Source organism: Pelobates fuscus, chromosome 1, assembly GCF_036172605.1.
Source record: "Pelobates fuscus isolate aPelFus1 chromosome 1, aPelFus1.pri, whole genome shotgun sequence".
Classification (NCBI taxonomy): Eukaryota; Metazoa; Chordata; class Amphibia; order Anura; family Pelobatidae; genus Pelobates; species Pelobates fuscus.
This window is the reverse complement of record NC_086317.1, coordinates 200164209-200177480: the sequence shown is the minus strand read 5'-3', so window position 1 is coordinate 200177480 and position 13272 is coordinate 200164209. Positions and strand designations below refer to the sequence as shown.

The following is a 13272-nucleotide window of genomic DNA, read 5'->3' as shown; positions in this document are numbered from 1 at the left end:
TGGCCACTCTTCCGACGGCCACTAGAGGTGTTTTCCCTGGTCAGTGCGGCACAGTGTGCAGCACTGATATTCAGCATCTCCACGCTATGCATGCAGACACTGAACTTTCCCCATAGAGATGCATTGATCTAATGCATCTCTATGAGGAGATGCTAACTGACGAGGGCAGCATTTGGTTCCACCCCGCCTCCTTGGCTGAGATCAGATTTGACAATCTCTGCCAATCCAATGCTTTCCTATGAGAAAGCTGTTACCGAGCCACTTGCCAGGTATCCCTTCTCTCCTTTGGCAAGTGAAAATTTAATCCTCGTGAGTAGAAATTTATACTTGGTAAATGTGTGTTACCCCCCCCCGACTTGCAGTTGCAAGTAACATAAGTGCTGACTAGTAACTGATATTGTTGTATAAACCTGTATTTAGTGAAGTTTTCACTATAATAAATAAGATGTAATGCAATATGATCCAATTAGCATTGTTTTCATAAGCGTACCTGTTTTCTACAAAAACAGTGGTAGGGATAATATGTATATTCGCAAACAGCATTCAGTCTTGCTTTATCAACCAGTTTTTTTGCCAAATGCTTATTTATGTTTTCAAACCAGTAAAAAATAATTTAAAATCTATTTTGAAATATGAAGAGACACATACACATTTCTCTCTTTCTTAGTTTCGAGCAAACAGGGCATAGAATTACACTGTGAAGTCTCATATACTTTTGACAGTTTGCTTTTTTTGTGTCCCTATAGCTGTGCGCAGTACACCTGGTGGACTCCCATTACTGCACAGATCCTGCTAAATTCATATCTGTTCTGTGTACATCACTCAGCACCATGCTACATATAGAGTTACCACACATCAATGTACTATCCAAGATGGACCTTATAGAACAATATGGCAGACTAGGTAAGGCTGGGAATATTGGGAAAGTTGGATTGTGCTTAGTTTGAGAAGACTCTACTGCTCCAGTATGTATGAGGGTAGAAAAATATGAAATATATTTGAAGGGCTGAAATGTATAGCAGGTGTTAGTTTTTTTTGTTTGGTTTTTTTCCCAACTTTAAATGAACACTATAATCACCCAAATCACTTCATCTCCGTGAAGTAATCTGGGTGCAGTGTCCCTGTCCTCTTAACCCTGCAATGTAAAAAATTGCAGTTTTTGAGAAACTTTTATATTTCAGGGCTAAGTCCACCTCTGGTGGCTGTCAGTATGAGATGGACCCAATACCTCTCTAGACATGGACAATAGAGCATAGGAATACAGATTAATATTCCTAACGCTATAGTGTTCCTTTAAGGCAGAGGAGTAACATAATTACATTAATGCCATTGTACAGGATAACAGTCCTCTCCCTTCTGCAGCCTTTAACCTGGACTACTATACCGATGTTATGGACCTTTCCTATCTGGTGGATCATCTGACGTCTGACCCCTTCTTTAGACGCCACCGTCGACTTCATGAAAAGCTGGCTGAGGTCATTGAGGATTATGGACTAGTGACCTTCACACCACTCAGCATCAAGGTTAGGTGTTTGGAATGGAGGCGGCCAATTTTGGATCTGAACAAATATAATTCTAAATTAAGCACACTGTTAAAGAAGGCATAGTTTAATTTAAAGGTAGAAATTAATGTTTGCAAAGGTAATTGAGGTTTGTATATTCATTCTTTCTTTTTCAGGATGAGCAAAGCTTGCAGAAAGTCCTATCTACTGTGGATAAAGCTAGCGGCTTTTGTTATGGGGACCAGCAAAGATCTATGGGGAACCTCATGTCTGTAGCTGTGGGCGCAGACTTCCACTTTACTTCGTATCCTAATGAAGTTTTCCCAATTTCCCTTATCATTGTGTACTTATTTATCATTCTCTCACTATCTGTATAACTTCCTTTTATGCCACATATGTATTAATTCCTTAACATTACTGCTACAGAGCATTGGCATTTCAGGAGAAGTATGTGGAACAAGAGAAGCGCACTGTTGAGGAAGAGACCTTAGATTTGTGACCTACGACCATCATAAATTATTGTTTTTTTGTTTTTGTTTTTGTTTTTTTAACTAATTCAAAGGAAAACTCTTGTTCTGATACTTGAACAATGACATTATGGAGGCGGGTGTGACACACTGTTGAAAGGAAGAAGCAGAGAATTTCCCGTATTCTCTGATTGTACATACATCACCAGAAGACATTAGAATACAACTGTTTATTTATTAAAAATACTGACTTTGTACATAACACACAGAACGTGTGTAGTTGATATTGCAATGGAATAGAAATTATGGTTTTTGATAAGATACCAAAAAAAAACTTTTGTAACGTTTCCTCACTAAACATACCTAACAATTATATATGCCCTACAACCTTCTAAAGTAACACATTCAAAAGCAGTACAAAGAAGCAAACAGTCCTAAACATTTTACTGCTAATATCTCTGAAAATGCATGTTAAACCCTTTAAAGACAAAACTTATTTTTTTATATTTTTTTTTATTTATTTATAATTCTTTATTTTCAATTTTAACAGTTGCAAGTTGTAAAATATGTGCACATTTAATACATTGACTTGTATGTATAGAAGGGATAAACATTGTAATTTGATCCAAAATACATAAGCATCAAACTTTGCTATTGTAACAGGTAAAAGGTTTAAGTATAAGTACGTTGTATATGAAGGAGACAAGGTTAGATAAGGCTTGTTGTAAGTAAGTTGGGATCTTGAAGCTGTTTTGTGCGTGAAGGTAATATCGATGTAAAAGTATGAACAAAAAATAAAAACTCAAACTAATACATTCTAAATGTTTTAGCCGGAATATTGCAGAGGTTAAGGAAAGTGAAGGCTCTATTCAGGCTCCGTGAACAATTAAAGTTATATCATTGTACAGTGATTTCGGGTGGTGCGTTATAGCCTATTGCAGAATAATAATATAGTGGAGTGGCGTGTTCTGGATGGCTAGCGAGTACAGGGGATGTAAACATATGTTTCCTAGGTTTGCTCTCTGGTTCGAGATATGGTTGTTTAATATGTCACCATGTGTGTATCCTGTTTAGTATTGAAATGGGTGTATGCAGAAAGAGGATGGGGGGGAGGAGAAAGAGGGGGGAATAAATCTGGGATGGGGAGGGGGGTTAAGAAGAATTTGTTGGTTTTAGGGGGAAAAGATGAGACAGGGTTGGGGGACAGAAGGAAGGGGGTTTGATGGAGGTATCTGTGTAGGTGACCGCATGCCCCCACCCTTGTCTCCTCGGGTATGGCTCTGGAGTTCCAGGAGCCAGGGGTACCATATTTTGTAGAAAAAGAGAAAGATTATACATACCTGTCGCAAGTACATAGAACTTACACTAGAATCGATATCTGCCTGGTTGACAAAGCCACACTGGCCAATATTGACGAGTTACAGATAGGACAGAGAACATGGTCAGACCATGCCCCGCTGACTATCACCTTTCGGACTCTATATCAAGCGAGGGGCAGAGGCAAGTGGAGACTCAATGAGGGCCTACTTGACAATACACAGGTATTAGATATAATTCTAAAGGAAGCATCCGAATATTTTACAAATAACATGACAGACTCCATTCCAATCCAAACTATATGGACGGCACATAAAGCAACTATGCGCAGTGTATTTATTAGAGAAGGGTCAAAACGAAAAAAAGCACATAAATGAAACCTATAGAACATTACAGCAAGAATTACAGACTCTAGAAACACTAAATAAAATCAACCCGACTACAACGATAACCACACAAATTAATGAGATTCAGAAAAAAATACAAGCCCTAGACCTCGTGACCACTGAGAGATGGTTACGAACTCTTAAAATTAGGCACTACACATATGGCAATAAAGCAGGCAAAGTATTAGCCAATAGACTCAAAACTAAACAATTACAATCCAAAATTCCGTACATAGACTCCCCCATGAAGGGCAAACTGTACAACCCCTCTGATATTGTTAACGAATTATCACTATACTACAATAAGCTGTACAATCTGAAAAATAATCCCTATCTGCCACAACCAAACGATACAGACATTGAGGCCTTTTTAAAAGATTTATCCCTGCCCCGACTATCGCCACAAGCGAGCGTACAACTAGATAACCTGTTTACAGAAGATGAAACCCGCAAGGCCATACTGTCCCTGCCCAAACATAAAGCACCTGGACCTAACTACTACTACTACAAATTAGAAGCATTACTAACACCCCATCTCACCGCACTATTCAACGCAATAAAACAATCAGGAGACCTCCCAATGGAGATGTTAGAGGCCCATGTAGTTACGCTACCCAAACCAGGCAAACCGCCCACACAATGGAAAAATCTCCGACCCATTTCCCTGCTTAACGCAGATATAAAACTTTATGCTAAAATCTGCGCAACAAGGCTAAAGATTCATTTGCCGGAGCTGATTTCAGAAGAACAGGCGGGATTTGTCCCGGGCAGGCAAGCTGGTGACACCACCAGACACTTCATAAATCTAATTAATTGGGCCAAAACAAGTCACCAAACAGGCATAGTTCTGGCGCTTGATGCCGAAAAGGCGTTCGACCGCCTGAGCTGGGAATATATGGGAACAACACTGCTCAAAATGGGTTTCACGCGACAAACCCTAAGGGGCGTAATGGCACTATACAAATCCCCATCAGCGAGAGTCTTTAACTTGGGCTTCCTCTCAGACAAATTTCTCATTAGCAATGGTACTCGCCAAGAATGCCCACTATCTCCGCTTTTATTTATACTGTGCTTAGAACCACTCATTCTCCACATTAAAAACCACAAAGGAATAGAGGGCATTGACACTCCAGTAGGTGACCAAAAATTAGCACTTTTCGCTGATGACGTGCTCCTGTTCATTACAAACCCCATACAATCTATCCCGAACCTGATGAATCTACTATCATATGGACACAATTCTTACTATAAAAATAACCTCAAAAAAACACAAGCGTTACCGATAGGTGTACCTGCACATATTATCCAGCTACTCAAATCACAACACCCCTTTGACTGGAGGAAAACCTCTCTAAAATATTTAGGAATTAACTTGACTAAAGCGACCTCCCAATTAGACCACGAAAATCACACACCACTCACCCACAAATTACAAACACAACTGGAGGCGTGGCAAAACCTGGAGATCTCGTGGTTGGGGAGAGTGAATACAATTAAGATGATGGCACTTCCCCACGTCCTGTACTTGTTCCGCACTATACCCATAGCACTAGGAGCCAAATTGCTAAATAAGTTTTAAACCCTTTTTCATGCATACATTTGGAAGAAAGAAAAAACTAGAATAGCTAGACGTCTGACATGGTTATCACCTAATAAAGGGGGACTGGGGGCCCCAAACATACGAGCTTACTACAGAGCGGCAGCCTGGACCAGATTCCCCTCATGTAGAACAGTCCGTGGTGGGAACCTCCTGTTGGTAACAGTGAGCTGAGGCTGGTTGTGGAGCTATCCATTCCCAGCTCCCTCTGTTTCTGTTTGGGCAATTATTTTTAAAAATAGAAAGGAGTACCGGTGAAGCGCTTATGTGCAAAGTAAAATAGATACGGAGAAATCCGAATAAGGGTGGATATACCTTTAACAATACTGTTCTCTTTTTGCGTTATCAACAATTCCATATATGCCTTTAAACAAAACACAAAAAGATACACAACATAGTGCAAACGGTATTTTAAAAGGAAAAAGATTTAGGATGAATGCCAAATGACAACTCACACTTTTCTGAGCCAATAAATTTAGCTCAGATTCTTGCGCCTTAGGGTCCGATTAGGCGACCCCCTCCCTTCTTTGTGTTTCAATGGTCCAATCCTAAATGGGCATTGAAGGGGCATATAGTGCAATATTGTCTGTGCTATAAGAAGTATATAAAATAGTGAATTTTGTACTCAGAAACCCAGAGCCGGTATTTGTGCGTATATGTGGTTAAGGACCACATTCCTTCTTTATGCAAGCAGGAAAAAAAAGGCTGTAAGTGTATAAAAGAAAATGATTTATTAACTCTATTAAAATGTATTCAATAATAGTAAAAAATCTCTAAAATATAACACTTATTCGGCTAAAGTCCAAAAAGTCTCTGTGCTCACTATTCCTCCAGAACGCGTTTCGCCAAAGGGCTTCTTCAGCTGGAAAAAATCTGTGTTGCTTCTGTGGACCCTGTTCCTACTTTAAATATCCTTGTTGATTGTAGAATCAGCTGTATGGGCTTGAATTTAGCAGGTATTCTCCATAGAAACAGAGATACCCTGTGTTGCAAGCCTCCATTTGATCCATTTACTTCCGCATTGTGTGCCGATATGTCACTTCGGGTTTCGGCTTTTTCGGATCTATTCGTTTCACAGTGCGTTCCACTGTGGATTTCAGCGTCCATTCATTTCATAATTATAGCCAACAATGTTTTTACAATACATGAAGCGGAAAAGATGTGTTAGAGATCACATAAATTTAAGAACTTTTCATGAAAGAGTAATTAAATATAATTTTAACATTATTCATTAAAGAGTCTGTACTTCCTGAACTTGAAAAGACACCTATTATGGCTTAATTGTTTGTGTAATAAAGCTGATTAAGACATTCTAAGATTCCATAAAATTACTGAAATTATTATAATCATTTAAATGAGAGACAATTGGATATTTCAGATGTAACCAAAAATGATAAATGGAGATCAAATAGAGGCTTGCAACACAGGGTATCTCCATTGCTATGGAGAATACCCACGGAAATTCAAGCCCATACAGCTGATTCTACAATAAGTGTTATATTTTAGAGATTTTTTTTACTATTATTGAATACATTTTAATAGAGTTAATAAATAATTTTCTTTTATACACTTACGGCCTTTTTTTCCTGCTTGCATAAAGAAGGAATGTGGTCCTTAACCACATATACGCATTGAAGCATTGAAGGGCTGTCCCTTCAATGCTTCAATGCGTATATGTGGTTAAGGTCGCCTAAACGGACCCTAAGGCGCAAGAATCTGAGCTAAATTTATTGGCTCAGAAAAGTGTGAGTTGTCATTTGGCATTCATCCTAAATCTTTTTCCTTTTAAAATACAGTTTGCACTATGTTGTGTATCTTTTTGTGTTTTGTTTAAAGGCATATACGGAATTGTTGATAACGCAAAAAGAGAACAGTATTGTTAAAGCTATATCCACCCTTATTTGGATTTCTCCATATCTTTTTTACTTTGCACATAAGCGCTTCACCGGTACTCCTTTCTATTGTTAACATTTCTGTCTAAAAGATAATCACGGTGATACAGCAGCTATCTAAATTTGCCATATAAAGAGATTATAAAATACACATTACTCAAATAGCACTAATACTTTCTTGTTTTTAATTATTTTTAAAAAGCCCGGGTTGGCTGCACCCATGGTACAAGTCTACAGGGCGTCGGAAGGGTGCTTGAGTGGGTGCTGGAGTGAAGGGAGTGGGTCTGGGTGGCGGTGGAAGGCTTTGTGCTGGATAGGACGGCCTGAAGGGGGGTTGCCCTCCACTTGATTCTACCTTTCTTCCATCATGATATTCATCTGCAAACCATGCTGCCTCCTCCACGGTTCCAGGTTTACAATCTCTCAACCAGTCTCTGATCTCAGTTGGTGCATGGTCAAAGAACTGCTCCAGTAGCAATAGTTGTAGCACATCTTCCAAAGTTGTTGCTTTGCAGCCCTGCGTCCAGTCCTTGGCTGCCGGTGGACCTGGAAAGCCCATTCTGCAAAAGAGTCTCTGCTCCTCTTTCTCAATCCCCGAAATTTCCTCCGGTATGCTTTGGGTGTTACAGTGTACCTTGCCAATAAAATATCCTTTACCTGCTCATAGTTATGGATATCTGAGTCGGGTACTGCCCGGTAAGCCTCAGCTGCTCTGCCGGACAACTTGCTTTTCAGGATGGCTGCCTACTTGTCTCTGTCTAATTCCTCCAGTGCACATTGCCTTTAGGTAGGCATCTATATCCATCTCCCCATCTACAAAGCTTTTAAAGGCAGCGTAGTTCACCTTCCTTTGCTGCCCTCCATTACTGGATCCCTGTAGCGAGGCTGTGTCTCCTGGATACATGTCCATCCTGGACTGCTGTGCCATCTGTGATGTTGTAACTTGCTTCATAATTTGGACAATTAGCTCTGGTGAGGTGTTTGGTCCCAAAAAAATGAGCCGCCCTCTTACTTTCTTCTGGAACACTGCTTCTTCCCGGCTTAATACCGCTGCATTGCTGGCTTGGTCGCCCTCCATCAGCTCGGCTAGGATTACGCTCTCTTTTTGTTACTAGCCGACTGACCCCGAGCTTCCAGCAGATCCTTCAGCGTTGTTTGGTTCAGCCTTTCATATAGCTGGGCCATTCACTGATTTTCCTAGTTCAGGAGTTCCATTTGAACGTTCAGATCCCGTCACTTGCCACCAATTCTAACAAACGTACAAAAGTAAACACAATACCAAGTGTTCAAAGTGGTTATAACCCCAAACACCCAATATTTGTAGTGCAGCGCTAGTTTGAATTTAAACTTACCCTTTCAAAATTTCAGGGCAGGTTAGATCATACATGTAAAAAGAAACATAAAACCATTTAGTGTAAATCCGTAACACAATAAGTGAGGTACAGTGATGTAAGTGAGTGGTATTTAACTCACATGTTTAGGAGCCTTTAGCATATAGGCTCCAAAATTGACTATAGGTGTGTCTTGAGGTAAAACAACTGACCCTCTTGTTCTGGTGATGATGGTAGTTGGAAGTATGCAACAGGGAGATAAAAAAAAAAGTGAAGAAAAAGCTTCTAAGTGCAGTGAGTTTATAGCTTGGTAGTGAACTATAACACAAACTAGAGAGCCCTCACCTTGTGCAGAGCCTTTCAAAACTGGCTCTGAGTTTGAAGCATTTTTAATGAACGCCTGGTATTATGTATACCTGTTTGTTCGTATGCTCCCAAAATGCTAGGGACTTAATGATTGTAGCCTGTTCGCATGGAGCGCGCTAATTCGTACGTTCGTGATTGTACATAAGAGTAAACATCAGTCGAGACTTGATAAAGTGTACAACAGGAATGTTTTATTATGGCCAGCTGGCCCACTTTTATACACAGACCTCCAGTAGGGGGTCTCAAGAAAAAACATAGTATAACTCTCCCACAACACGCCCAGAATACTCCCACAACACGCCCCGGAGTCTCTGTGTCTGGAATATAATTTAGTGTACTTTGCTTTAAACTAATTATCTCCCAGGCACTAGAGTGACTAAGCATAAAACAAAAAAAATACACATAATACATATAGGAACCCCCACAAATATTATATCACCAGAGAGCCTGGATCTGAGCACCCAAGTTATCCAAAAAGCGCTCAGATTCCACGAACACAGCCGAAATGCAACAAGGGTAAACACGTGGCGCCTGTCCAAATTAGTTGCATAGAATCAGTGGTAGCGGTCGGTCACTTTTTGGTGTTCTAAAATGAACAAAAAGACGAACGGTTCCCCTGGCTCATAGGTACATGTATAGCTTGGAGGAAAGATGAGACAGGGGGATATGATAGTATCTTTTAAATACATAAAGGGAATCAACACAGTAAAGAAGGAGACTATATTTAAAAGAAGAAAAACTACCACAGCAAGAGGGCATAGTCTTAAATTAGAAGGGCAAAGGTTTAAAAATAATTTCAGGAAGTATTACATTACAGAGAGGGTAGTGGACGCATGGAGTAGCCTTCCAGTTGAAGTGGTAGAGGTTAACACAGTGAGGGAGTTTAAGCATGCGTGAGATAGGCATAAAGCTATCCTAGACTTAAGATAAGGCTAGGGACTAATTAAAGTATTTTGAAAATTGGGCAGACTAGATGGGCTGAATGGTTCTTATCTGCCACCAAATTCTCTGTTTCTATTTCAGTGTTTAACTTCAAGATGTGCTCTGTATACATGCCTCAATTATTGCATTAATTTTTAAGGTATAATAATAGTTGACATAAAGCATGGTTGAGATTACTTGTAGGGAAAAACAAAAATGAAGTTTAACCCATGCTAGTTAGTATAACATTATAGGCTGAGAAAACTAGTGGCTAAATTCTTGAGCACAATAAAAATAGGATAAACAAACTTAGGAGGTTAGCCTAGGTAATCTAATAGCTGCAGTGTAGAACCAAAGCCCTTGGCTTGGCATACACAGGCTCCTTTAAAGGTGTTGAAGGGGTCTCCATCTTCCAGCTCCTTGGCAGGTTGGATGTCTGCTTGTCAGTCGCTGCAGAATGTTGTCATGCATTAGCTTGGACCAAAAGTCGGTGAACAATTGATCCAGCCTAGCCAGAGTGGAGGATGCCTGATGTCCAGGACCACATGAGTAGCTGCCGCCCTCCATTAACCAGAAATGTCACTCCTGCAGCTTGCTTGTCAGGATACTCAGCTTTAGAGGTAAGTGCCGGGATATCCCTCATCGGCGGGGGGGGAAATAAGCTCCGGGGAGGTACTGCGGGTGAGAGAATCCAATGGCTGAGGAATCAGCCGTCTTCCCCACGTCACTTCACTTAGACCGCATGTAGGCCACAGGACCGCCGCGAGTGATAATCACCAAATTTGCTAAAAAAAAGTGGCTAAACAGGTGCCCACGAGATTACTAGGTCTCAACAAACAGTGGAAGCCTCTACGTGCAAAAAATATGCAGGTTAAAGCACAGATTTTCGTTGTTTCACTCTGAGCTCTATGGAGATGCGTCCGATCGGCTTGGTGGTCAGGCCTCGCTGCCCGGCAGATAAATTTGAATGAAGAAAAATGCTATTTGAGTGCCCAGAACCCCAATCTATCTAAATCCCTCTGCAGCAAAGCATGACATGCACATTGTCGTCTTTCTTGGCATATTCCTGTTATAACCCAAATAGTGACATTAAAGAATTACAGACACATGAGTTTTGGCAAAATTATTCCACGGCTTTATTAAATATATATATATATATATAAAAAAGAAAAAGAGACCTTGCACTCCAACTTACTTGATTGTAGACCCGGTGCTAGATTGCACTAAATAGATATAGCCAAAGAAAATCAGCACTCCCAGGATTTGTATCAAAAATGAAAATAAGTCTTTATTCCAACGGTCAACGTTTCAGTTCCGCTAGGGAACTGTCCTGATGAAAAGTTCCCTAGCGGAACTGAAACGTTGACCGTTGGAATAAAGACTTATTTTCATTTTTGATACAAATCCTGGGAGTGCTGATTTTCTTTGGCTATATATATATATATATATATATATATATATATATATATATATATATATATATATATATATATATATAATAAAATATTAATTTAAAAGGTCATTGTCAACAAACGATTAGAAGACATCCCCCCATTTAACATAACTATACACCAAGACAATGACCTAAACCACTTTACATTAATACATCCATATAACCATATAACATAGTATAAATAACATAAACATTAACATAGCCACCCAGGGCATCCATTTCCAATTGTAGGGGCATACCAAGACACCCCTACACCATTATCACAGCCAACAAGGGCATCCCTTTCCACTGTAGGGGCATACCAAGACACCCCTACACCATTATCACAGCCACCAAGGGCATCCATTTCCAGTGTAGGGGCATACCAAGACACCCCTACACCCCCAGGTTCGGCGCTACCGACAAGCTCGAACCTACCACCGAATCCAAAGGTAAGTATTCCTCCTGACCTATCCCACCTACCAAAAACCGACCTACCCCCCAATTATCCTAATCCATCCCCCGCCACAGCACAGAGCTTGACATCATACCGCCACCAGGCCAGTCCCCCATAAGTACGATATGATTCCCATACACCGTCCAGGTAACAAAAGAACTGAGAGCATTTCTCAGGCACCTTCTCACCCAGGACACTTGCCAGGATGCAAAAGGCTGCGAAAGTTTTCGGGATTTTCCTATACCGCCGCCGTTTTTCTTCCTCTTCCTTCTTAGAATCCTTTTTATCTTCCTCCTTCAGGTCTAAGTATTCCTCTAATGGAAGAAGGGAGAAGATCTCCACAAACTCCCCTTTCCACAGTTTTTCCTTTACCTCCGATTTGAGATGGCACCCTAACGGACCCGCAAATGACACATGCACATTCTGACGTGCTGCATCAGGAATATCCCCCAATAGCGAATCCCGTTCAGCTACAACTTCTGTGGCCACCGACGCCGACGATGCTGCCACTGCCTCGCCTGTACTACTCCCTGCCACTCCTGTGAGTATTTGCTCCCCAGACCCTAGTCCTGTCGACCCCGGTAACCAGACCTTGCTAAAGGAAGCCCCTCTATCAGAACCCGAACTCCAAGATGCAAGAAAAAGATTTTAAACCCTCCAACAAGTCTCCCGAGTGTGGTGTAAGGTGGTACTCAACAGCCAAACCCCGTGGTGCAACCAATCCTGGGGCTGCTACCCGAACTCCGCCGTGAGAGGGTCCTGGCGAAGCCGCTCGGAACTCCCTGCCGCCCTGAGGCCTCCTCCGGCCCGCAGTCCTGATATCCAACGACCTGTGAACAAAAGAAGAAAACCTGGGGAGGCCGTCATCAGAACACCGAGCCCCCCTGGCCTCACCTGGTGATCCCCTATGCGACCTGTGACTCCCGATATCCTGACCCTTGTGGCCGCAACGATCACCCGAAACTCCTCTGCACGCCTATCAGGGGAGCCCCCGCTAACTGACCTGGAAGCACTCCCCTGCAAAATTGATCCCCTAATGGGCGAGTCACAGCAGCGACTAGCAAAAGACTCCCCGCTGCTACTACATTGCCTGCTCCGCCGATTGCTCCTGGAGCGATGGCTAGAAGACCTCCAGCCCACCCTGCTGGACCTACGCTGCCGTGAGGCCCTGGCATCTCCGTCCTGAGTGCGGCTGTCCATGCCCACCCTCTGGTCAGTTGATCTCCAGCACCCTGTACCCGTGCCACTCGGGGAAGGGGCCATGCTGCACCCTGCTGTGGTCACCAGCGCCTTGTGTACCTCACTCTGGCCTGCCACCTGTGGCTGCTGCGCTCTGGAAGGGGATGCCTGCGGCCTAGCCTGCCCACGCCGTACCTTGCTGAGTGCCCGGGATGCCTCACTTCTTACCCTGGAATCCCTTGAGGGTGCTAGGAATTCGCCGCTGCCCAAGCCCCCTCTGGCTGCCCCATCCTCAGCAGAACCTGACTGGGTAGAGGGGGCCTCGCCCACCAACCCCCGCTTTCTTCCCCTTTGCACCTTAACAGCCTTTTGCACCTTAACAACCTGTGTTTTTTATACATTAAACCTCCCATAGCCAGTAACCT

At 42.1% G+C, this 13272-nt stretch overlaps 1 protein-coding gene across 1 annotated transcript in view; it reads left to right on the top strand.

The window, feature by feature from the left end:
- GPN2 (GPN-loop GTPase 2) overlaps positions 1-2471 on the top strand; it is a 31004-nt gene extending 28533 nt beyond the window's left edge. Inside the window, exons 2-5 of the mRNA XM_063444440.1 lie at positions 747-903; positions 1363-1523; positions 1679-1806; positions 1929-2471. Of these exons, the coding sequence (XP_063300510.1) occupies positions 747-903; positions 1363-1523; positions 1679-1806; positions 1929-2001 (519 nt within the window). The 3' untranslated portion in view covers positions 2002-2471. The remainder of the gene's footprint in view (positions 1-746; positions 904-1362; positions 1524-1678; positions 1807-1928) is intronic.
- The last annotated feature ends 10801 nt before the right edge of the window (positions 2472-13272 follow it).